This window comes from Arachis hypogaea, chromosome 20 (assembly GCF_003086295.3).
Source record: "Arachis hypogaea cultivar Tifrunner chromosome 20, arahy.Tifrunner.gnm2.J5K5, whole genome shotgun sequence".
Classification (NCBI taxonomy): Eukaryota; Viridiplantae; Streptophyta; class Magnoliopsida; order Fabales; family Fabaceae; genus Arachis; species Arachis hypogaea.
This window is the reverse complement of record NC_092055.1, coordinates 116,029,289-116,055,606: the sequence shown is the minus strand read 5'-3', so window position 1 is coordinate 116,055,606 and position 26,318 is coordinate 116,029,289. Positions and strand designations below refer to the sequence as shown.

The following is a 26,318-nucleotide window of genomic DNA, read 5'->3' as shown; positions in this document are numbered from 1 at the left end:
CATTGCTTGGGTGTGCATATTGTACTTGGCTTGCCTTTGTGATTAATTGCTAATTGTCCTACTTGCAATAACTGTTTGTTTGTGCCTGCATCTTCCTATTTGTGTTTGCATCTGGGACTCTGTTGGATTGTGGTGATTGGTTGTTGGTTGGATTGTTTGGGCCTAGGGCCGTCGTTGGAAAGAGATGAACTGATGGTTGATTTCGGTTTTATGTTTCTGGTTTGGAATAAAATTATGAAAGGCTATTTTGGTTCCGCATAGATAAACCATTTTGAAAGGCTTTTGAGATTTTGAGAATTGAACGGTTCTTCTTTCCGAAAAGATTTCCGACTTTACTTTTATTGGAAACTGTTGTTTTTGAAAAGAGGCATAAGACGGTTATTAATCACTGATGCGGTTATCTTCACGTATCTGGTGCACGAATTGCGAATCACACTTTTCACAACGCGTACCACTAACCAGCAAGTGCACTGGGTCGTCCAAGTAATACCTCACGTGAGTAAGGGTCGAATCCCACGGAAATTGTTGGTTTGAAGCAATCTATGGTTATCTTGTAAATCTTAGTCAGGAAGTCAATTATGTTTATCAGTTGAATAGTGAATAACCAAGAGAACATAAATTAAAGATTACTTGTTGTGCAGTAATGGAGAATATGTTGGAGTTTTGGAGATGCTTTGTCTTCTGAATCTCTGCTTTCCTCTGTCTTCTGATTCACGCACGCACGCCCTCCTATGGCAAGCTGTGTGTTGGTGGATCACCGTTGTCAATGGCTACCTTCCGTCCTCCCAGTGAAAACTACGCTCACGCGCTCTGTCACAGCACGGCTAATCACCGGTTGGTTCTCGATCCGGTTGGAATAGGATTTACTATCCTTTTGCGTCTGTCACTAACGCCCAGCCTTCAAGAGTTTGAAGCTCGTCACAGTCATTCAATCCTTGAATCCTACTCGGAATACCACAGACAAGGTTTAGACTTTCCGGATTCTCATGAATGCCGCCATCAGTTCTAGCTTATACCACGGAGATTCTGATTAAGAGATCTCAGAGATACTCATTCAATCGTATATAGAACGGAGGTGGTTGTCAGGCACACGTTCATGATTTGAGGAAGGTGATGAGTGTCACAGCTCATCACCTCCATCACAGTTAAGCGCGAATGAACATCTTAGATAGGAACAAGCGTGTTTGAATGGAAAACAGAAATACTTGCATTAATTCATCGAGACACAGCAGAGCTCCTCACCCCCAACAATGGGGTTTAGAGACTCATGCCGTCAGAGAATACAAAGTTTAGATCTGAAATGTCATGAGATACAAAATAAATCTCTAAAAGTTGTTTAAATACTAAACTAGTAGCCTAGGTTTACAAAAATTGGATAAACTATGATGGATGATGCAGAGATCCACTTCTGGGGCCCACTTGGTGTGTGCTGGGGCCCACTTGGTGTGTGCTGGGGCTGAGACTTAAGCAATTCACGTGCAAAGGCCATTTGTGGAGTTGAACGCCAGTTTTTATGCCAGTTTGGGCGTTCAACTCCAGCTTTTGATCCTTTTCTGGCGCTGGACGCCAGAATTGGGCAGAAGACTGGCGTTGAACGCCAGTTTACGTCGTCTATTCTTGTACAAAGTATGGACTATTATATATTGCTGGAAAGCCCTGGATGTCTACTTTCCAAAGCAATTGGAATCATGCCATTTCGAGTTCTGTAGCTCCAGAAAATTCACTTTGAGTGCAGGGAGGTCAGAATCCAACAGCATCAGCAGTCCTTTTTCAGCCTGAATCAGATTTTTGCTCAGCTCCTTCAATTTCAGCCAGAAAAATACCTGAAATTACAGAAAAACACAAAACTCATAGTAAAGTCCAGAAATATGAATTTTTTCTAAAAACTAATAGAAATAGACTAACAACTAACTAAAACATACTCAAAACTATATGAAATTATCCCCAAAAAGCGTATAAAATATCCGCTCATCAGTATCCTATTACAGTAATTCCCAAAAACTCTCTACTGAGAACCCTTTCGAGGATGATGTTCTCACCCCCCTACATTTTTCCCCTTTCAGGATATGGGCGCAGAAGTCACGAAGAATTTATTTAGTTATTGATATGTTCTGTATTGATGTAGATTATTTATTGTACCCTCGCCTTTATCTTGATATATTCTGTGAGAGGGATAGGGATTGTATTGGTTAAAGCTTGTAAATATATTTGTGTATATATATATATATATATATATATATATATATGGATATACTCTTTATGAGTTTTGTAAGTTGTATGGTATCTATGGATGTATGTTATCGGATGAAAGTATTTTTGGGAGCGATATTGCGATTTAAAGTTTTAAACAGGCTCATATTTTAGTATTAAATAGTATAAAAGTCGTCGTAATGTCCGAGCTATTAGAGTCGCGCAGCCGAAAGTGTGAGCTTTGGTAGTTAGGGTGTTACATTTTAGGGTAGAATTCTAGAGAGAGAGGCTCTCTCCTCTCTCTAGATTTTAGGGTAGTTTAGGTTTAATTTTCTTAAATCCAACTTTTAATTCTTGTTTTAATTTAGTTTCTCCTTTTAATTTCTTGTTGCTACTACTCTATTCTTCTTAGTTCTCTTGTCAATTTTACTTTTATGTCTCTTTTTATGTTCATGAGCCCTTTGTTGGATTTGGATCTTTTCTTTAATGAAATTTAATGTTTGATGTTCTTTTATTGATGATTTGAGTTGTTGATTTACTTTTCTTGCAATTGGTAGTTGCTAGATTTTATTATTCTTGCACATTTACCATGATTTCCCTTTGTACCCACCAAGTGTTTGACAAAATGCTTGGTTGGACTTTAGAGTAGATTTTGAGCATTCTTGGCTTGGAAAGAGTAATTGGGCAATCTTGAGTCATGAAAACCCAACTCATGTTGGTGATCTAGAGTTGTTAGCTAATATTGTTTCCATTGACGCTAATTTAATTAGTGAGTTGATTAGGACTTTTGGATTGAGATTATCTAGTCTTATTAGACTTTCTCCGAGTATGAGGATAACATGATACCTTCCTCAATCGTCGGAGATGACGTAATGAGATAAATTCTTGTTTATAATTGTGGTATGATTGATTAATCTTGTTTGACTTTCTCCCTATTTGTTGGAGTTGACTAAATAAGATGAATTAATCATTGCATGACTAGGATAAAAAGCATATGATCTCAACCTTGCCATGAATGTCTCTCTTTATTACTTGCTTTCTTTAATTGCTCTCTTTACTTTTCTTGCCATTTATTTTCTTGTCCTCTCATCAATCAAAACCCCCTTTACCCCTTCATAGCCAATAATAATTCACTTTATTACAATTTCTCGTGAGACGACCCGGAGTCCAAAATACTCCAGTTATTTCTTATTTGGGGTTTGTTAATTGTGACAACCAAAATTTTTGTATGAAAGGATTCTTGATTAGTTTGGAAACTATACTTCACAACGAGAATTCATTCATTTGAGGAAATTCTAAATCGTCAAGAGTTCGATCATCAGTTCTCGTGTAGTACACAGGATAATTAATAAAAATCATAGGTTAACGATTTTTAATGTTAAAAATATTAAAAATAATTAGTATTTATTTTAACAAATTTGAGTTGGTTGAGTGATCATCTCGCTCGTCCACTTAAGGAAGTATTAGGGTTTCAAATCTCACCTTGTGTATGTAACAACTCATTAGCTAGCGACGTACCCTTAATAAATGGAACTTCAATCCGTGGTGAATTAGTTCTCGGCTTGCCTAGTTGAAAAATATGATAAAAAAAATAGTATTTGTCTTAAAAGTAGAACAATTCTCATTGATAGCAATACTTGCGGAGATTTGTCTTTGTTAAAATTTAAATGTAACAACTTTATTTGTTAGTATCATATTCACTCATGAAGCCAAAAGAATATAATCAACATTCTTATCCGTTAATATTTCACATTTTATGACATGATTTTAAGTTTCCAAACTTATAGAGTTATGTCACTATAAAAGCTATTAGATTGATTAATATTCCTTAATAATATTACCAAAACACTATCCATGAGTATTAGTTTATGTGAAAAGAAACCCTAATAACTTTTTTTGTTCAATAAATAATTTATTCTATTGGAAAACAAATTATTATTCCTAGATTGATAAATGCATTTTCTCCCTTTACATCAATTTATTTGGCAATAATTATCACTAAAGAGAAATGAATGACTACACTATTTTATAATATGATGTATAAAATAATTTTTTATTTTAAAATTAATTCTAGTCAATAAGATAAAATTAAAAATAATTCTTTTACACAAATTTAAATTTGACTTTAGAATTGATTAACTCACTTTTTTTTTATTTTAATAACAAAACAAAATTAGTTAGCGGCAAAAATTCGGTATTTAATAATTTCAATCATTTAAATTTCAGTTCACAAAAATTGGGTTAGAAATTAATTATAACTTAATAATCGATTATATATATATATATATATATATATATATATATATATATATATATATATATATATATTAATACGTAAATAATAATATTTAATGTATAATTTATTTTTTTGACAGGATTAATGTATAATTTATTGAGAATTAATTTATTATCTAAATTTTTTTTATAAACATTTTACTATGTAAAAATAATGATCTTTTTTATTATTATTTGAAAAATTATTCATAATTTTTTTATTATGTAATTAACTTAATTAATAACCTTTATTATTATTTTTCTACCAAAAAATCATATTTATACTATTTATCTATTTTCTAATACTAAGTATTTATACTATTATACTTATTATCCACTACTAGAAAACTAGTTATTACAGATAGATTTACAAACAGATTTAGTCCTTATTACAGACGGATTTTTGGTTACCGACGAAATTACCGACTGATTTTGTCCCTCTGTAAAAGCCCCGTCGGAAATTATTTACCGACGGATTTTTTTCCGTCGGAAAATTACAGACGGATTTTTACCAGTTACCGACGGATTTTCCCTCTGTAAATTCTCCATCCATTTCTTGAAACCGACGAACTTTCTGACGGATTTTCCGTCTGTAATTACAGACGGATTTTCTGTCTGTAATTACAGACGGATTTTCAGACGGATTTTCCGTCTGTAATTACAGACGGATTTTCCAACGGATTTTTCGTCTGTAATTACAGACTACAGACGGATTTTTCGACAGATTTTCCGTCTATAATTTAAACTTTGGAAAATCATCTCACACTCTGATTACAGACAGAAAATCCGTCTGTAAATCCGTCAGTAAGGTAAAAAAAATTTTTCTAATTACAAAATAAACTTATTTTCATACAAATAAATATAAATTTAATACAAATTTTATCTAATTTGTATTCGAATATTTATAATAATTCAAAAATAAACAAATTCATCGTATTATCAAACTAAAAGAAAAGTACTATAAACAAGCAAGTCAATATATATAATTCAAAACACAAACAAAATGTATTGATCATCAACTATAATTCCTAGTATATCATCAACATGCTGCTTCTTGTAAAACATTCTAGGTGGCATTAAAACGGCAAAGAATGATTGGATGAGAAAAGTTAAACCCCTAAACCAAGCATCTACAGCAACGAATCAGCATATATCTATATTCTTTCTTTTTCTGCCACTCACACAGGCCCAGTCATCCATTTTCGACACTTCTATGCCTTCTAAGAATAGTGAATATTTCTGTAATAAGTTCTGGACCTGCATAAGGAACAAAGGAGATGAATTTAGGAGGAGAATGTGATTCGAAGCAGTTCCACCAACAAGAATCTGCATTTGGCAGTAAAGAGATAGCTGCATTCCGAATAAAGAAAATCGATAATGAGAATTAATTGAACATTTAAACTACCTGTTCACTTAAGATTCCAGAGAGACCAATAATTGCTCCAGGCTTTGCAGAAAAGATAATTTGATCAGCAAGATTTAACAGAGGATTTAAAAGTATGTTTGCGATGACCACATCATATTTATCCTTGTGAGTGACTCTGTCTATCTCAAAAGCATTTTCTCCCTCGACAACTCTAGATGGCCAGTCATCCCTGCAGGATGAAGAAGTTTGGCTTGCAATCAAGTGCAGTTGTAGCTTGTCTGGTCTGATGTTATTCAGAGTAGCATTTTCAGATGCTGATGCAATTGCTTGTGAATCTATATCGACTCCAATGGCAAAGGCAGCACCAAACTGCAAAAGGTCTATTATTGGTGAATATGAAACTGCAGAAGGTCTAGAATTGCTTTCCTAAACTCTCATTTGATTAATTTCTCAACTGATTCTATTACATCAATAATATGCTCTTTCATACTAACTTAATAATTAAACCCCAAACCCTATATAAGGCCCAATAAGTACAGAACATGTCATATCAAAATGTCTCTGAAAATTTATATCTGTCATATGTTCTATCAATTAACCAAAAAAAGACAGTTAAAATATGTGAATATGATAGAGACGGTTATAATATTTAGCTTTCCACACAGATGTTCAAGGAAACAAAGTAAGAATGAAAATGAACTCTACTGTACACCAAAGGCATTCTCGCACTGACATTTTTTCATAATATGAATAAGTGATCATTCTCCGAATAAGAATGCTAAGTAAAGAACGCAGTAAATTTAATAGCTATTAAATAGAAACCAAACAATTAGCAGTTAGCTATTAAACAGAAACCAAGAAGAAAACTGACCTGAGCTCCTTTCATCCAGTCATCCTCCTCAATAATTTTAACTTCATATCTTGGTATCTCTTTCAAACCAATAGAATCAGCAGCATGTGAAATGCTCATATTTATATCCTCACCTTCAAGAAAAATAGAACTAACACAAATCTACAGAGTTTTAGAAGTGTTTGAAACAGTTCACATAAAATGAGTGCCTTGATCAGATTAGAACTGTAGAGTACCTCTCGTTGGTTTTCACCCTCTGATATTGTCGGATTCCTGAAGAACCAAGAGAGAAAAAAAAAGAAGCAAAGATCATATTCACATTCATACCAAACCCACCGAAAAGTAAGAACGGAAAAGAGATAAAAGAAACAGTAGTGCCATCACTAAATAAAAGAAACAGTAGTGCCCACTTTGCTTAGGCATGGACCCTGCATAATCAAATTTCAAGGGAAGTTGAGTAACTTAATTGAATAGAGAAGCTTCTATTCTAAATTACTAATCAATATTAAGCTGCATCAAATATATAAAATTATATGTGAATAACAAGGAGGTAATGTTCATTTTAGTCCTTTGACTAAGTAGGAATAACTCCATTTAGGCAGACACTTAATCAAAGCTACCACACACATTGAAATATCTATTATTGTCAAAACAGATTTGAATGTAATGCAGTAATGCTGCATCTCAATAAACTAAGCAATAGGCAAAGTGCGACACTGGTTTTGAAAGATAAAGAGCCTAAAATCAATGAAACAACAACCTATGCATTAAAAGATAAGAAGCATACTTGTTGAGCTAGCTCCCTGGTAGGAGAGAGCACGAGGCAAAGAGAACATTGTAAATTAGAGACTTGGGCAAGGAAAACCATTTGATGAGAAAAACTGCAGCCAAAAACAGAATTCAATAAGCCATTGATTTGCAGCAACAAATACATATAGCGAGGCTTTAATCTTAGCAAGTAACCTCAAACAAGCAAGTAACTCTAACAAACAAGTAACCTCAAACAAGAAAAGCTTATACCTTCCTTCTCGTCAATTTTTGTTCAGTCAACTGTCAAACAAGAACACATTCAAATAATTAGAATAAAGCAACAAAATTTGGAGAGAAGAATGTTAGAGAGAAGAAAACTTGAAATTATCCTTAAAATTAAGTAGCTTCATGAGTACTATATTTATCATACAAGCAACAACTAATTAACTATTTGTGTTCACGGTTAAAGACTAGATTCATTCGCTTAATTAATTTAGAAAATATATATTATGATCTCAATTTATTAAAAATGTTAGGTTAGAACTTACAGCAGACAGAGAAGGAGTGAAATCAAGTGAACAAGTATGATTAATTAATAACTTAACAAGCCCTGCAATCAAGTGAACACTAAACCTATACTAGCTAGGAATATAGTAATATAGTATCATGAATAAATGAATTACTGGCCGCATGAAATTGTAGATATTGATTTCAAATTCAAATATTGCTTTCTTATTATTGTTGATGAGAGATAATAAAAATAAATGGATAAACATACATTGCGTGCTTGAACCTTGAAAAACATTTAAATTTGATCAATGGGTTGGTTTGCTTTTATTTTCGGGAAGATTCAGAGAAATATATAACACAGCAGAGACGTAATAATTTCTTACTTCCATTTTAGAAACCTAGCTTAGTCATGAAATTATATTAAGTCTCTTACTTTGAAGCAGTTAATAATCCTTTATATAGTCAAAATTGAATTTAAAAGCAAGAAGGAGAGTAAGTACCTTACTTGTTCATATAATAACATGGTGCAATAAACTTGGATCTGACTCTTGGGTTCCCTTCATTAGCTCCGGCAAAGACCTATGGGCCGCTAGAATCCATCTTGAATGGCAGAGGCTTGGCTCTGTCTCTCCTGCCTGTAACCTGTAACACCCCTTTTCCTCAAACATTCTCCTTGTCTTGCAATCCAATTTCAAACTTCAAATAAGTAATTAAAGAAACAAATAAATAAGAAACATGGAACCCAAATCTATAAAGAGCAACTGGCGTATTAAGAGCAAAACACTATGTATCTATTAAGAGTAAAACAGCATCTTAAGGTGGTTGCTGTTGAACTCTGACTATCTGTAAGGAAACAACTGGCATAGGTGAGGACACCAGCGAATGTTTGGCAAAGCCACAAGGCCCAGAGCCTACCCCTCATTCCAAACCTCTTTGAAACTGCATCAGATATGAACCCTCCACCGGGCCTGGAGAAAAGATTTGCCAATCCGAAACTGGCAGCAATGATCCCAGCAGTGTGCAGCTTGAGATTGAATCTGTCACAGAAGTACTCAGCTATGATGTTATCAATAGTCAACTCCACACCAAAGCAGTATCCATAAGTGAAGTACAAACAACAGTATTCAATTTCTGAATAAAAAATTAATCTTTACAACAGCAAAAAAAATTAAATAAATAAAGCATAATGCCAACAAAAAAAGTGTCAAAAAGAGATTATAAAGCATTACTTACAGTATTTTAGCTTAGCTTAGCTTAGCTTCCTTTTAATTGCAGTAGGGAACAAGCAATAATCAAAATTAAACAAAGGGGAAGGAGAGAATGAAAAGGATGGGAGCATAGAGAGCATACATGTCCGTTCTTTGTTCATCAAAACAAACATGTCGTTCTCAACCACCTTTGCTACTCCCAATCAGCTATAGCAATTCTCTGCTTCTATCCTCCAGAAAGTTGGGTGCCACCTTCTCCAACCTGTGTTAGAAATAAACTATCAGGCTTTAAATTTGAATGCGTATTTTCTGATATCAAAGTGTTTTAGATCTACACTTTACTAAAAAACACAATAAAATGAGGTTAGGAGATTAGGTCACTTTGCATCTAAAATTAATTGGCCAATTCTCTGGTGCATTTAACTTTCATGCTGAAATTTGTCATTTTAATATATCAATTTGGAAAAAAAGCTGTCATTTTAATGGAAGAGTCTTCTCCTAATCTCATTTGTGAGGAAGTTATTCTTTCACCTGGAGAGGGATAATCTTGGATGATCACAAACCCAAGTAGCTAGTAATAAAATCAAACTATGATGTAATTCACTAAAACCTATCATGACAACATCAAAACCTTTTCCTCACTGGATATGGCTGGATGCATGAATCAAGCAAAGTTAAGTGATTAGCAACATCATCCATCAACCCCAAAATAAATCAAATCAAATCAGAAAATTAAAAAGTTGAAAAAAAGAAAAAAAGCGTATCATCGTAGAAGAAAATATACTCCATCAAGAAAACAATACAAGAAATTAATATGAATAAAAAATAAAAAACAGTAATTATAACAATTAACAAAAGAATAAACAGAGAAATTAGGTTTGAAAAATTGAAAAACTGTGAAGAGTGGCACCTGAAGCAAATTTTGAAGATATGAATCACCACATTTACCAAACTTCAAGGCTGGTCAATCTTCAACTCCTTTGCACAAACATCAAAGCCAATACACGTAGCAACTACTACCTGAACAAGAACAAGAACAAGTTGTTTGGCTACTAAGAAAACGAGAGAGAGAGAGAGAGAGAGAGAGAGAGAGAGAGAGAGAAATAAGAGGCAAAACCGCAGATCAAGCACCTTTGAGAATTAAAAGAAGCAGAGATTAAATCACAAAATCGGAAATGAAATCACAAAATCAGAAACAACGAGGGCGAGGAGCAGAGATTAAATCACAAACCGGCGAGGAGCAGAGAATCAGAAACAATGGATGGTGAGGAGGGGAGGAACCCTTCGCGACGGCGACGCCACGAGCTCAACTCAGAACTTCGTGCGACGGCGAGATGAGGAGGAACGATGCGAAGAGGGCCGAGTAGAGCTTCCCCAGATGATGAGGGCACCCACGGTCTGTCCCCGCCGGCGGCGACACCACCTTCTACCGGAGGAGAAGAGTTCGAGGGATGAGGGCTGCTGGAAACATTCGAGGGATGAGTGTGAATGGAGTGTGAATGGGTGGTGATAAAATTAGGGTTACCTCGGTATTTCCGACGGAAAATTTAAATTACAGACGGATTTTCCGTCTGTAACCATTTTTCACGGAAAAAAAATTAATTTTTTCGACGGAATTATCGACGGATTCTCTTTTCCGTCTATAATTTATGCTAATTCATTTTTTTTATTTTCCGACAAAAAATCCCTCTGAAATTTCCTCTGTATTTCCGTAGGATAAAATCCGTCGGAAATATCCGTCCGTAATAACAAATTTTCTAGTAGTGATCTTAAATAATGGTTTAAGTTATATGTTAAATAATATAAATTATATTTGTATATTAAATTCATTAAATTTACCCATATTAAGAGGAGAAAAATTATATAATAAATGATATGTTATAAAAATTAGTTGATTTACACATAAATTAATTTTATTAAAAATAAAAATAATTTATCATATATAATAATCCTTGATATATGTACTATCATGTATATATTAGGATGATCTATTTTAATTATGTGAATTATTATTATTATTATTATTATTATTATTATTATTATTATTATTATTATTATTATTATTATTTACTTTTTCATTACGTTAGTAAATAATATTTAAGACTAAAAAAGAAAAAATATAATTAAATTTTTTTTAGTTTGATTAAAAACTCTCTTGTAAGCATATTCAACTTTTATATATACTAAATGTATTAATATGTAATAATATAATATTTGTTATAGCAATGACTAAAAATATTAACTCAAGTGAGTAAGATTAACCTAGGTTCATTACTCAAATTCGAAATCTGAATTAGGTTCATTATCTTAGGATTTAATACAGATGAAGTCTACGTGTTTCATCTCAAATTGGCTCAAATTGAATTTCTGTTGCTAGTTAGAGATGGTACTGTATATTTGTGTGAGCGCGGCGGACTTCCTTTCCCATCCTTTACTCTTGTGTTGAAAAAATATCCTTCGTCCCCTCTCTATTTTCGTCGCAAGTCTCTATTTAATTATCCTTTTAGAGAATGCAGATACCCACAGTTATCTATAGATATTTTTTGAATTTTTTTAAAAAAAATTAACAAAAATCGTCGTAATATAATAATTATAAAATAATCGATTCAATATAATTCAACATGATTATAATATATTCATTATGAAAAATAACATTTTAAAATTAAAGATATGAGGAGTATTAATAACAAATGAGAACTTAAAATTACATGTAAGCAAATTAAAATGATGTATTTAATGTGATTTGCAAGAAAAAATTCCCCTTATTCAAATATAATATACGTTTTATTATTTTGTATAAAATAATATTAGTTTTAATTTATATTATTATTATTATTATTATTATTATTATTATTATTATTATTATTATTATTATTGGATATTAAAAATAAATAATATTCGTATTATTAGTATTTTTTTTACCTTCTTCAACACTAACTGTGATTAGGTGTAAAAGCTCGCTCACCTTATTAGAAACAAATATAATCTAATAAGTTTCTATCTGATAGTGTTATACATTGAGATCATCATAGGAGAATTAATTTTAGTGAGTTAATAGTACGGTGTTTAGTCGCCACAAGAATATTTTTACACAAAATAATCAATCAGTTATATATGACTTCTGATAAAAATAATATATTCAACATGAATGTTGTTTATATTAGGTAAAAGATTATAAATTGACAAAAAAAATTATTACAATGGGTATATTTATTTTAACAAATATTCTTTTATTTAATACTATAAAAATACACTAATCACCCTAATTACTACATATCTAACTTCCATCCGCAGCGGTAGAATGCTTAAATTAAGTCATTTTTAGGTTATGGTATTCGTCAAATAAATAATCAATGAAATATTCATCCATACATTCTCATTTTGAGTATATTTATACATAAAAAAAGAGTAAAGTATACTTTTTGTTCTTGAAGTTTGACAAAAATTTCAAAAATACCCCTAAGTTTTATTTTGTTTCAATTTTATCCCAAAAATTTTCGATTTGCATCAAATATACCCCTAATTACTAATTTTTCAAAAAATTTAAGACCAATTCAACAATAATTTTATAAAAACATCCCTCAACACAAGCAAATCAAGCATACTTTTCATACATTATTGTTAGATTGGTCTTAAATTTTTTAAAAATTTAGCCATTGAGAGTATATTTGATGCAAATGAAAAACTTTTGGGACAAAATTGAAACAAAATAAAACTTAAAGAGTATTTTTGAAATTTTTGTCAAACGTTAGGGACAAAAAATATAATTTATCCTAAAAAAATTATACATAAAAAAAAAGAAGAAAAAAAGAGTTGAAATAATAAGATTGATAAAAATAATGATTCTTAGAGTAACTTCAGTAAAATCAATTTTAGGTGTCAATTTTAACCTGTTACTGATTTAAAATAAAAACTTGTATTGGATACCATTTTTAAAATGATACTAAAGAGATATCATATTACTTAAAAATAAAGAAGTTAAATGTTGTCGCTTGTTTAAACTTATCCATTAAATAAAGACTAACGGTGTTACTGTAACAATGTAACTTTATTTTATTGTAACATCATAATAAAGACTCAAACTAAATTTATTCAAATAAATTAGATGTATTTATTTTTTTTTTGTGACTATTAGATGTATTTATTTGTATTATATATTTGATTATTTTATTTTTTATTATCTTATTAATTTTGTAAAAAAATGGATCGAAATCGATTTAACGTAATTTTTTTTAATTATTTATAACATTCTAATTTTTCTATCGATCCAAATATGATAGATAATTATTAATTTTGTAATTTTATATTTTTATTTTATTTAAATTTTCACGATTTAATTAAATTTATTTAAATTAATAAAAAATAATTTAAAATTTAAATTGAATGAAATCAAATATTGAAGTGACAAATTTTACATTAAATTTTAAATTAAGTCTTATGATATATAGTTCACAAATATTTATGTGACGTTTTGTGGGACCTAAAATAAAATAAAATTAATTAGCGATGCTCTTATTAATTTGTTTGGCCATATATATATATATATATATAAAAGACTAGAAGATCATGATCATCTAACAAAATTAATTTGTATTTATTACATTTAATTTGAATAAGTAAGAAATTATTTTATTTTAAGTTAGTCCTTAATTCACATGATTTAAATTTGACTCGATAGATATGATTTGATTTGATTATTAATTGAAAATATTTCAGTTGTCTATTTTATTCATAAATTTATTATTTTAATGACTAATAAATTAATCAAATCAATTAATTAATACATATAATTATTATAATTAATTTGATTTAATAAATTAAAAGAAATAAACTAAAAATACTACCAGAATATTAAAAGAAATAAATTAAAAAATACTACCAAAATAAATTGATATAAATTATAATAAATTGTGTGATATTTAAATATCTAATTAAATCAATTAGTTGATATAATTAATTTATCATAGTAAATTATATTAGTTGCTTGTTTGAGCGCGATTAAATTGATAAAAAAATTCAATGAAATTTTTTTTTTTATTTTTTAGTGTGTTTGAAAATTTTTAATAATAAAAGTAAAAATACTAAAAAAATAAAAATAAAAACTTCTTTTTTGAGAAGTTACAATTTATATCTTTTTTTAAAAGATTTTTTTCTTTAAAAAAATATATTTTTCACATCATAAATAAACAAAAAAGTATTTTTATCTTATTTTACCCAAACATAATTGATAAATAAAAAGATCTTTTTACATAAGATATCTAAACATAAAATTATTTTTATTTTTGTAGAAAATCTTTTTCAAGAATGACGCCCAAACAAGTCCTTAATGAGTTAAAAAAATAAATTAAAAAATACTCTCAAAAGCATGCCACATCAATTCCATTATTAAGTATAGAAACCTAATTTTTATATAATAGAGTAGATAAAATAGATTATAAATCTAAGTAGGGGTGTGCATGGGCCGGGTGAAATCGGGTTTGGTGTGATCTAGACCCGACCCGAAATATATATCGGGCCTATTTTTAAGACCCGAACCCGACCCTAGACCTGATGAAACCTATACACTTTCGGGCCACGATTATACCGGGTAAAAACCGGGTGAAAACCGGGCCGTTAACATTATATTACCTTGATACCTTCTTGTAAGTTAGCATGTAAAAATATCCAAATTTCCAAGACTCCAATCATTATTTGACATGGTAAAATTCACTTAGAAATATATACTAAGAACCAACTCTTCTCTAAAATTAAAGCATAACCATAATCAATACTAATATTGCCTAATAACACCAAATATTTAAATCAATACAAATAACACAAGATTATGCATTAGTCTAAAGTCTTATGCATTTTAAACATAAAATATTAACTTATAGTCTTATATATAATGACTAATAACACAAAATATTAAGGTTTACAACAACACTTAAATTTCACATAATAATAGCCATCATCCATCACTAATAACACAAAATATTAATTATATATGATGACCGGGCCACCGGGCCGATTTCGGGTGACCCGAGCTATGGCCCGAACCCGACCCGAAATTATGACCGGGTCTATTTTTGAGACCCATACCCGGCCCTAGACCCGATAAAATCACACCAAATTAGCCCCTAAAGTATTCGGGACCGGACCGAGTCTTCGGACCGAGTCGGGCCATGCACACCCCTAAATCTAAGTCAGTGAGATGTTGAACTAGATAAGCTAATTATGTATGATAAGCTAATTAATTTTATCTAATAATTATTAGATATATAGAAAGGGATTATTTATCTTTTATTTTTAGAAAAAAATGAATAGAATATATATAGATAAATTCTAACTAACTCTCTCATAAAAGTTTGCCTATTTTCTATAATTTATTTAATTGTTAAATTATTATTGGTGAAATTTAATTATGTTATTATAGTTAATGCTAATTATATTTTTAATTATATTTTTGAAAACTAAATCACTAAACTATGGTAAAATTTATTTTATAAATTATAATAATTTTTAAGAAGACTCATTTTGTAATTTTACCAAATTGTTACCACAAAAAAAAAATCAAAGGCTGAAAGAAAAAAGTTAAAAAGTTCAAATACAAAAACCAAAATGAAAAAGATAAGGAAGCATGAAGAGTAAAAACAAGGGATAAGAGAAATTGGAGCATTTGCATCCCATCCCCATGCGATCTCCTGAGTTACGAAGGTTGTGGTATCCTCGTAAATCCATTGATTCTTGATTTTGGTCTTTTTTTTTTTTTTTTTTTTGAGATAGTTAGAGAATAGATTTTTTCAATTTTTTTTAACAATTGAAAGAGTAAAGTGTAATTTTTTTATTATTAATTTTATAAATAAAATTAAGGGCAATTTACGCATCTAAATTGTTTGATCCCCAATATTACGCAAATACATTGTTTCAGTTTTTAATACGCAAATGCATTGTTTCTATATTTTATGTAAACCGCTGCTGCCAGTAGCGGTTTACGTGTGAGTGTGTGTGTGTAAATCGCTACTGGCAGTAGCGGTTTACGTGTAAGTGGGTGTGTGTAAACCGCTGCTGGCAGCAGCGGTTTACGTGAGTGTGTGCGTGTGTGTAAACCGCTACTGGCAGTAGCGGTTTACGTGTGTGTGTGCATGTGTGTAAACCGCTACTGCCAGTAGCGGTTTACGTGTGATGGTTTGTCTATATAAACCGTGGTTGCAGCCGCGGATTATGTGTTTAGAAGGTTTGAGGAGTTTTCTAGAGAGAGGAAATTGTAGAGAGAAGTCAGAGCAAGTTGTGAGCGGGCCCGAGGTTCCTCAGCGGCGACTTCTGGCGAGTTATCATGGCAGGCAGGAACCTGTACCGACTGAACGGCGTTGCGCATATTGCCGGTTCTATTGGTGACGAGGTTAGTTAATATTTATTTTTTTTCTAGTCTTTGCATATCTTAGTCAGAAAAACGGTAGGTTAGGTAGACGAATTAGAATTTATAGATTAGTCGTTGTATCCTGAATTTAGGGTTCGCATGCTAGGATGTTAGTTCACTAATCTTGGTTTAGTGTTTTTAGTTTTTGTTGGTTAGTTATAGATATGCCTAGTTACCTGAAATTTAATTCCATTCAATGAATGTTATGCCCGCTAATTAATGTTGGTTTAGTTTAGGGAACGGGATAGTTGACATTAGTGAATTATTATAGTTTGTTTAGGATATTTGTATGATATGAAGTTTTAAATTTTAGATCTTTACAATATTTTAAAATTTCTGGATGTTAATAAGTAAATTATTTGTGTTGTTATTTTCCCTATCGTGAGTAGGAAATTTTTTTTAAATATTATATAGGAGAATTTGCTGATGGTTTAAGGTATTCGTATTCGGTTAGATATGGAAATCTGTTTAAGGATAGGAGAATTTAATTGGACTCTGTTTTCGTTTGTTGTTCTGTGCAGCCCAATAGGTGTATATACAGTGTGAGGCGGCAACAGAATATGCCCATGCATGAAAGGATCATCCCGTATTTAGAGCGGGCTGGATTGTACCATTTGGCTAGGCTAAATAGCCAATGGTTCTGGTTGGATGAGCCACTCGTTAGTGCGTTCGTTGAGAGGTGGCGTCCTGAGACGCATACGTTCCACATGCCTTTCGGAGAATGCACAGTGACATTGCAGGATGTGGCATTTCAGCTAGGGCTTCCTGTGGACGGGGAGGCTGTGAGTGGTTGCCTTGGTGAGTTTGAGACATACATGGAGGGTGGCCGACCAGCTTGGGAGTGGTTTGAGGACCTATTCGGTGAGCGGCCCCCACCGAATAAGGTCAAGCAGATGACAGTACACTTTACATGGTTCCACGAGAGGTTTAGGGTGCTACCACCAGATGCGAGCGAGGAGACTGTCCGCATCTACGCACGGGCCTACATCTGGCCGACCAGCTTGGGAGTGGTTTGAGGACCTATTCGGTGAGCGGCCCCCACCGAATAAGGTCAAGCAGATGACAGTACACTTTACATGGTTCCACGAGAGGTTTAGGGTGCTACCACCAGATGCGAGCGAGGAGACTGTCCGCATCTACGCACGGGCCTACATCATGATGCTGTTATCGACTCAGTTATTTGGGGACAAGAGTGCGAACCGGGTTCATATACGATGGTTGCCATTTGTGGCAAACCTTGATGGCATGGGGAGGTATAGCTGGGGTTCGGCCGCTTTGGCGTGGCTGTACCGATGTATGTGTCGGGTAGCGAACAGAAATGTGACTAATCTTGCGGGCCCGCTCCAGTTACTTCAGAGTTGGATATTCTGGCGGTTTCCGTCTCTTAGGCCGGCCGGGTTTGAGGTTTCCTCTTTCCCGCTGGCATCAAGGTATGGGTTATGCTTTTTTAAGTTTAACAAATTTATTGGGCATATTTTAAATTTCGTGTCTAATATGACTTAAATTTAGGTGGTCTGCCTACTTACCTCCTAATGATGGAAAGGAGCAGAGGGTCATTAGGTATCGGCTTGCATTGGATCGACTGACCGCTCGTGATGTAAGTTTTATAGCAGCAAGAGTTTTACTTTTTGTTTGATCTCTATTCGTGACTAGATATATACTTGTTATTGTAGTCCTTGATGAGTTCTTAAATTTCAGATTGTGTTGGAGCCCTACTCCGCGCTTGATGTACTTGCCGTGGTCCATCCAGAGATACTTACAGAGGAGCACAGTCGCATGTGGCGAGCCGTGACTGCCTTGATATACTTTGCGGTCATCGAGTGGCATCAGGTTGACAGGGTTGTTCCACAGCTAGGTGGAGTACAACATATCCCCGAGGATGCTTTGAACGTAGACTGGCTGCATGCTAAGGACGGTAGGGGTGGCGATAGGTGGTTTCCCCACTACTATCAGAAATGGCATGAGCATTGGGAGAACCGACTTAATGCCGTCATTTCCATTGAGCGAGTGGCAGATCCTGGCCCATCTGCAGATTACCTAGATTGGTGGTACCGAGAGGCTCAGCGGTTCCTTAGCCTTGGGGCTGCATTTGCCGATCCTAGAGGCACCCAGATACCTCCGGAGGCATATCAGAGAGGATCCTCCCAGGTTCCACGCAGATCACAGCTACCTGATATGCCGGACAACCGTCGTGTTGAGAGACGCCGTCGTGTTGGTACTAGGGACACCGGTCGAGATTGGAGGTGGTTACATGATGCGATGCAGGAGGATGACGCAGGCGGAGATGCTAGAGCTGAGGTCGATCACCGTGTTCGTCGGGCTAATGCCAGACGTGGGAGAACTCCGGATGATACACAGCACGCAGGCGGAGTTAGTGGGTTTGCAGCGACTGAGGCTGGAGGGGATACATTCACTAGCAGAGCTTATTCTCAGATGCCGGAGTTCACACCGACCATGACTATGGATTTAGATGATCAGCTGGTCAGTCCACGGTTTTATGCAGACTTTGCTGAGTTGATTAGGGATGATGCTGGCACGTCGAATGTGCAGTTTGGTGGCCAGTCTTACCAGCAGCAGATGCCGGATGTGCAGATGGAGACCGGAGCTTACCAGCCACAGTTGACGGAGATGCATTCCCAGGCACATGATTATCAGGGTCAGTATGGGGTAGATCTGAACGTGCCTGCAGGTAGTCCGTTGGATACTTGGTTCACTATGGGGGGGCACCCCCCAGTCCGCGTTCGGGTTAGACCCTCCACGTGATGATGTTGGACAGGAGGCAGCCCGACCGACTCGAGTCAGACGTCCAGCTCGATGTGGGACAGGATCTCATCTCCTTGGTGACTTTCATGATGTTGCGAGGGATGATCGCGATGGTTAGCATCATGTGTTGTTGTTTTTTATTTCTCGCTATGTAGTTTATTTTCTGATTTAGGACTTTTATGTTTTTTATATTTGGATGACTGTTATTTTGGGTACTTGTTACTTTATGTTTTATGCCCGTTGGACCTTATGTTTATTCTTGTTGGAAGGACTTTTATATTGTTCAGTTTTTACTTTATGATTATGTTGAGACAGTCTATTCTTTATCGATCTATTAGCTTAGATGGAAATTAAGGACAATATCTCTAGAAAAGTGAAACACAACTACCGATATTATCATTAACAAGACAAAACAAAAAGACTAAAAACTCATAACTGATAAACGAAAAGACTAAAAACAAATAACTTAAAACTCATAACAAGCAGACACGTTTGTTATCACGGAAACCACGACAAACGAAATAAGTAAAGATAAATCTACATCCCACTAATAGATCCTCGCTGAGGGCAAACCCGTCGAGTATGACCGGACTGCCTGCACAGACCACACCTCTTAGGTCGGCTGGTGTCGGCTTCGTCCATGTTGTTGCGGATGCGGGTGGACCGTGGTCGTCCTTCTCTAGCCCTTCTCATGCCCGGATCGGGTATAACCGTCGGCCCGTCATATGGTGGCCAAAGCCCCTCTGGAATACATGGTGAAAAGGACATCTCATACACCTTAAAGACCTCAGACATGGTGTACACCCCATCAACATAAGTTGCCCAATCTAGGCGTGACTGCGCACAGCATGCGAGGGCATGGCAGCAGGGGTAGTGCAGCGCCTGGAAGTATCCACAATCGCAGGTGCGATCCCTCAGAGAAACCCGATAGCTACCCAAAGAAAATTTCCCGATGGGAGTCGTCTCAGCCACAGTATAGTCAAGCTGATGCCTATCAAACACTGTCACCGTGAAGCACCTCGATTCCTTCAGATTACGCTCAATGGCCTTAACTACTGCCTGTGAAAACCGGTGCCCGGACCCTAACTGTGCCTCTGCCGTCTGCCCACGGACAACAAACAACTCGGCCAGCCGGAGATATGTCGACTTAACCAGAGACGTGACCGGGAGGTTTCTTGTGCCCTTCAAGACAGAGTTCACACACTCAGAGATGTTGGTGGTCATGTGACCGTATCTTCTCCCACCATCCTTATGCTGTGTCCACCTCTCATAAGGCATTCTGTTTGCCCATTCGCACATGGCCGGGTTCTCCGTCCTCATTATATCAAACCAATAGTCAAATTCTGCTTCCGTCTTCGCATACGCGGCATTTACCAACCACCTCCGCGCATCCTGCCCCTTGAAAGTGAGGGCAAAATTTGCAGCAACATGCCGAATACAAAATGCCCGATAAGCATGGGGGGGTTGCCAACCACTATCGGGGCTCTCTAATGCAGCCTTGATGCCGTTGTGTCTGTCAGAGATCACGAGAATACCTTGCTGTGGAGTGACATGCCTTCTAAGGTTCGATAGAAAGTACGACCAAGAATCTGCGTTCTCTCCCTCCACGAGTGCAAACCCAACAGGCAAAATGTTCGAGTTACCATCCTGTGCGATCGCCAACAACAACGTCCCGCCATATTTGCCATACAGGTGTGTGCCGTCGATGCTTATCAGCGGCTTACAGTGGCGGAAAGCCTCAATACACGGAGGAAACGTCCAGAACATCCGATGAAAGAAAACTCTATCCTCGTCAACTTGGTCACCCACCCTAACCGGGGACGTCTTCAGTAGAGCAATCGAACCTTCCATCGTGCATGTGACTCCAAGGATCCACCGAGGCAGATCTGCATATGACTCCTCCCAATCACCATATATTTGCGCTACTGCCTTCTGCTTCGCCAACCACACCTTCCGATAACTAGGCATGAATCCATAAGTCGCCTCCGTGGCCTCTTGCAACACCTTAATAGACACCGACGCATCAGCTCGAACCAATGGATAGATTCTCGCACAGATAACATGATAATCAAGCTGCTTGTGGTCGCTTGATATCGATGTGGCCATACACGTGTGCGGACCGTTGTACCTCCTAACCTCCCATGTGCCCTTCCTTTTCCGCATGACTATCCGAATCAACCACGTGCACCCGTTACCAAACTCCTTGCATCTCCCTTGGTATTTCAGGTTGTCGGACTCCATAACCTTGTACTCAACTCCACGCCGAATACTGTAATCCTTCACACTCAACACGGCTTCCTCTTTACTCTGGAAGGATTGGCCAATCTAAAATTCAGACATATTTGTCCCATCATGCATCCCCTGCCCCTCGAATGTTGCATCAGCATTCTGCTGTTGGCCGATGGCTTCCAAGTTCAAAGAAGAGAGGTGGGGAGGGTACTCCTGTGTTGCAGAACCGGAACATCCATGGGCTGAACGTCCGCCTCTTGGAATATCATCATCACTGTCCCCACCAATATCGACAGGCTCCTCATCCAAATCATCGTCAAACAGTGCATTCTCAACCCGATCCGGTCCGGCATCGCATTCAAAATCAGGAACAACAGGACCAACATATGCATGAACAGCCCCAGCACGTTCGGGCTCCGTATTCGGAACTGCCACTGCTACCACAGGCATCGATGTTGAGGCACCACCGGCTGGGATCGACTGAGGATTAGAGGCCGATGCCCCTGAGCTATCCACACCATCTTCCAACTCTGCAAACAGCTCAGTTACCCTCACCTCCGGAAAACTACGCCTGCAGTGAAACAAGACATGCAAGTCTTCATCCGACCCGATCACGAAGGTCTCATATCTCACACCAGTTGAGACAACATCAATGGGAATCTTGTAAAATAATTTTTTTACCCACTTCGTCCCACACACACCGAGCTTCCATAATATGCTTTGCTTAATCTCCGCCAACGTATTCGAAGATCGGATAAAAACACTAATTGGTTCTCTATCTGTGAATTTTACACCATGCCTTTTGCTCTTTTGAATTTTTCCAGAGCAGTGAACCAGAGCCACAAAACTTTCCTCTCCCTCCATTTGTGAATAACACTCTACTTCTTCACATTTGGTCCCTCTATGGTTTATATAAGCAGCCCCATTCAGACACACACACGTAAACCGCTACTGGCAGTAGCGGTTTACACACACGCACACACACGTAAACCGCTACTGCCAGTAGCGGTTTACACACACGCACACACTCACGTAAACCGCTGCTGCCAGCAGCGGTTTACACACACCCACTTACACGTAAACCGCTACTGCCAGTAGCGGTTTACACACACACACACACACGTAAACCGCTACTGGCAGTAGCGGTTTACATAAAATATAGAAACAATGCATTTGCGTATTAAAAACTGAAACAATGTATTTGCGTAATTTTGAGGATCAAACAATTTAGTTGCATAAATTGCCCAAAAATTAAAAAATATATAAAAATAAAAAATAAAAAATTAGAGATTACATTGTACTCCTTTAATTTTTTTAACAACTGATCAGATTTATTCCCAAATAGTTATTACTCACCGGTCTCATATATATATAGGGGTGAGGGAGCACAAAAAACCTCCAAACATAAAAAGTACACTAAAAGTCGCGTTTATTTACAAGGACGGGACACTAAAACAGAGACACAAAATTGTATTTGACAGATGAGACATGAACAGAAATATTGTATTCAGAGTCACTGAATTAGTATATTTTGTGTTCATCTTGACAGAAATGACACAAAAACACTAATAAAAGACATAACTTTTTTTTTCATTATTTTTGTTAATTTTTTATAATTATATTTTTTTATTATTATATTTTTTCTCAAAATTTTTAGATAAAAAATGAGAACAAATTAAATTTTCATAATATGTTTTAATTTATCACCAAATAAAATAAAAAAATACAAAATTTATATCTTTATTTTTATGTGTCTTATTTTTAGTGTCTTATTTTATTCTTTTCTCAAAAACAAATACAATCTAACAGAACACTACATCAAAAGATATATCATATATATCCAACTTAAATTCTACTATATTAAACATAATCAATTAAGATAACATTATTAAATTTTAAAATGTCTTTATCAAGATTATACACTAGTAACGCACATACACCATTATTTTCACCGTTTGTTTTTATTTTCTTTTTTTTTTTTTGATTAAAAATAAATGATAAATTGGATGATTTAAGAAATAAAATTAAAAATTGAGACTTATTTGAAAGTTGAAACCTCTTTTAATTTGTCAAAAAAAAATTATAATTGAGTTATTTGATTTTTAAAAGTAAAAAAAAAAGAGACGGTTAAACATGGCTCAATTTTTTTTGTTATGAAAACTTCATTTGTGTTGTGCATGATTATGGGTTTTTGGGGTGCTACATTAATGTGTGAGACAACTTTTACTCAGATTCAGTGTGAAAAACTCAGACCATGCGAGTTCTTTGTATGGAAAAGGTAATGATCAAATCGGAGGGTCCAATTTATATTTTTAAATTTTTTTTAATTTTTGAAAATCAGAGAGTCCGATTTTAATATTAAATTATTTTTCTAAACCACAAATGACTGTCCGATTTGTGATTGTTTGTTTAAAAAAAACAAAATATTTCTTTTCTGACACCATTCTGTGATACATGTCTCTCTCTCACATGAAAAAGAATTTGCGGTTAAATATTAATTATGATGACATAGTTAAATTTTATCAATGATAATTAAACACGTCATAAAAGATAACTAATTTTTTATTTACGAGAGAATTGTCTAAAATTCACTTTAAAATATGGGATAAATTTATCAATCTAGTTAGGTCAATTACGTGATATTCATGCTCTATATAACAAGAGGAAGTAGGGAGGAGGGTATACAATAATGACCCCTTTAACTTATTGGGTATGAAACCTTTTTCTTTTTCGGTATATACACAGATATAGTATCGTAATTTGCATTGCAATCTATGCAACATCGTTCATTTGGTGGGAAGCTGTAACTGTTCATACTCTCGTGGGTCAATGTCATCATCCAATTAAAAGATGATAATCTAAAGCAACCTATAAAGGCCATGAGATGTGTATTCGTTATTGAAAAGATTAGTAAATGAATATATTTAAAAAGAAATAACTACCCTAGTTCATGGGTACGTAATGAAAGTAGACATGAATATGAGAATTATTTGGCTGGAAAAAGTAGACGGATTATTATTATACATTATTATACTATATTATAATTATAACTATATTATTGGTATGGTAGCAAAATAACACACTTAATCTTCACGTGTTAGGTGTAGAATGGATTTGAATTTTGTAGTCACGTCGGACCAACTATTTTAGACAAATTATTTTTGGTTTCTCAATTAAACTATTTTAGAAAAAAATCATACGTTGTAAAAGTACAAAACAATTAAACTCTTTTCTATCAAAGAAATTAAAAAATAGTTTTATTTCTCACTTTATTTTTTTGCATAATTTTTTTTTTTGTTTCTCACAGTATCCTCCAATCTAACATATAAAAGACTAATCCATCGCACTACTGAATTAATCACTAAACCAACCCAACTTTTTTTTTTCTTTCACACATTTTAATCCCCACTTTTATCCTACACTAAGGCGACTGAGGAAGCGGAAATTGCTAAAGAAACCACAATGAGGCCCACACTTTTATCAGAAGGCCCACATAGAATCGAAGCAATCATAAAATAGAATGATCCATTTATGCCTTTCCAAAATCTCTGATCATGATAGATTTTTTTACTCCCAAAAACATTAAAGATGTTTTTCTTACATGTATACTCGGTCTTCCACTCTGATGCAGCCAACTTTATCTTTGTATCTTTTACTTTTCTTTTCTTTTTTCTTTTGATATGCAAGCCATAATTTTTTTTTTTTCATGTCTTCATAAGAAGAAAGATTAAAACCAAAGAAATGAAATGAAATAAGTTATGGGAAGGTGAGGTTCAAATCAGAAGGGAATTATTGATATGCATTCCAAATTTACTAATCAAACATGTGGGGCATAATTGGAGAACAATCACCCGTATATTCATGCATTTAATAGAATGAGGAACGCATCGTCCGTTACTTATGCGGGTATACCAGCTAACTAAATTGTAATTAGAGTGAAATAATTTGGGGTTTGATTGATAAGTGCCTTAACCCTTAAGGCCACATGTTAATTTTAATGATATAAAATAAACAATAAATGTATTAAAAATACACTTTTTTTTTTCACTTTATTATAACATTTTTTTCAAAAATATGATATACACTAAAAATCAGTCATTATATAGTTGTGTATATTTATTTGTGTAAATATATGAATAGTTTGACTCATTTCAATGTGTATATTGTATTTCAATATCTATTATATTTTATATCGATGACTGATTTAGTGGTTGATTTTTAATATACATGTAACATGATTATAGTAGATTACCTTGATAATTGTTTTGGTATATTTTTTTTTGTTACCCACGGTATTTTCCGACCCTCTTACAAATCCCTGACCCGCTTTCTAATCTAATCACATGCTTAAGCCTATCTCCTCACTACAGATGCGTTACTGTACTGGTACCGTAAGCCTCCAAGCAATCTTTCTAGTTGCTATAGATACTCGTCCTCAGTGCAGTTAGCTTCGGCAAGACATTTGGCGAAGATGTCAAGATATGGGTCACAAAGAATCACTACAAAGACGCCCGATTAGACTTCTTCCAATGACAGAGAGCTCAAACGTTCTTCTGTCTAAGAGGAAAAAGAAGATATCTGACAATAATCGTCGATGGTTCTGACAACCCCATACTTATAATTTTAACTCTTACCAAGTGCCTTATTCTCTTCTAACTTCTTGTGATATAAAATCTTGTTACTTTCTTCTGTTTTTTTTTTTTTTTGAATTGTAGGTTGTCTCAACAGTGTCTTCATTTCAATAATACTTGATAATTTTTTATTCGAATAATCCATCAG

General features: G+C 34.5%; 3 protein-coding genes across 29 annotated transcripts; 1 reads left to right on the top strand and 2 right to left on the bottom strand.

The window, feature by feature from the left end:
* Positions 1 to 5,341: 5,341 nt before the first annotated feature.
* On the bottom strand, positions 5,342 to 10,671 carry LOC112782785 (uncharacterized). Of its 27 annotated transcripts, XM_072231518.1 has the most exons (13): positions 10,380 to 10,671; positions 10,059 to 10,168; positions 9,291 to 9,410; positions 9,174 to 9,202; positions 8,856 to 8,977; positions 8,446 to 8,582; positions 7,701 to 7,730; positions 7,468 to 7,561; positions 7,091 to 7,108; positions 6,917 to 6,953; positions 6,702 to 6,831; positions 5,870 to 6,199; positions 5,342 to 5,721 (listed from the first exon to the last, which is right to left on the bottom strand). In XM_072231518.1, exons 8-13 carry the CDS (start codon positions 7,514 to 7,516, stop codon positions 5,608 to 5,610), a joined length of 678 nt encoding a protein of 225 aa, XP_072087619.1. In that variant the 5' UTR covers positions 7,517 to 7,561; positions 7,701 to 7,730; positions 8,446 to 8,582; positions 8,856 to 8,977; positions 9,174 to 9,202; positions 9,291 to 9,410; positions 10,059 to 10,168; positions 10,380 to 10,671; the 3' UTR covers positions 5,342 to 5,607. The 27 variants fall into 27 exon arrangements, with proteins under 27 accessions (XP_072087619.1, XP_072087624.1, XP_072087639.1 ...); XM_072231523.1 differs by lacking the exon at positions 7,091 to 7,108 and having other exon boundaries at positions 8,446 to 8,636; XM_072231538.1 differs by lacking the exon at positions 9,174 to 9,202 and having other exon boundaries at positions 6,702 to 6,842; positions 8,441 to 8,582; positions 8,856 to 8,996.
* A 5,792-nt stretch (positions 10,672 to 16,463) lies between these two features.
* LOC112784394 (serine/threonine-protein phosphatase 7 long form homolog) lies at positions 16,464 to 17,563 on the top strand. Its single transcript, XM_025827578.3, has 2 exons — positions 16,464 to 16,529; positions 17,069 to 17,563. Exons 1-2 carry the CDS (start codon positions 16,464 to 16,466, stop codon positions 17,561 to 17,563), a joined length of 561 nt encoding a protein of 186 aa, XP_025683363.1.
* Positions 17,564 to 19,847: 2,284 nt separating this feature from the next.
* Positions 19,848 to 21,551, bottom strand: LOC112786198 (uncharacterized). Its single transcript, XM_025829602.1, has one exon. It carries the CDS (start codon positions 21,549 to 21,551, stop codon positions 19,848 to 19,850), a length of 1,704 nt encoding a protein of 567 aa, XP_025685387.1.
* Between the last annotated feature and the right edge of the window lie 4,767 nt (positions 21,552 to 26,318).

Excerpts from the sequence above, each read along its gene's own strand:
- LOC112784394 (XM_025827578.3), top strand. The coding sequence starts at position 16,464 with ATGGCAGGCAGGAACCTGTACCGACTGAACGGCGTTGCGCATATTGCC. Across the intron at positions 16,530-17,068 it reads CCGGTTCTATTGGTGACGAG|CCCAATAGGTGTATATACAG; the intron begins GTTAGTTAATAT and ends TGTTCTGTGCAG.
- LOC112782785 (XM_072231518.1), bottom strand. The coding sequence starts at position 7,516 with ATGTTCTCTTTGCCTCGTGCTCTCTCCTACCAGGGAGCTAGCTCAACA. Across the intron at positions 6,832-6,916 it reads AGGGTGAAAACCAACGAGAG|TTCTATTTTTCTTGAAGGTG; the intron begins GTACTCTACAGT and ends GATTTGTGTTAG. Across the intron at positions 6,200-6,701 it reads ACTGGATGAAAGGAGCTCAG|TTTGGTGCTGCCTTTGCCAT; the intron begins GTCAGTTTTCTT and ends GACCTTTTGCAG.
- LOC112786198 (XM_025829602.1), bottom strand. The coding sequence starts at position 21,551 with ATGGAGTCCGACAACCTGAAATACCAAGGGAGATGCAAGGAGTTTGGT.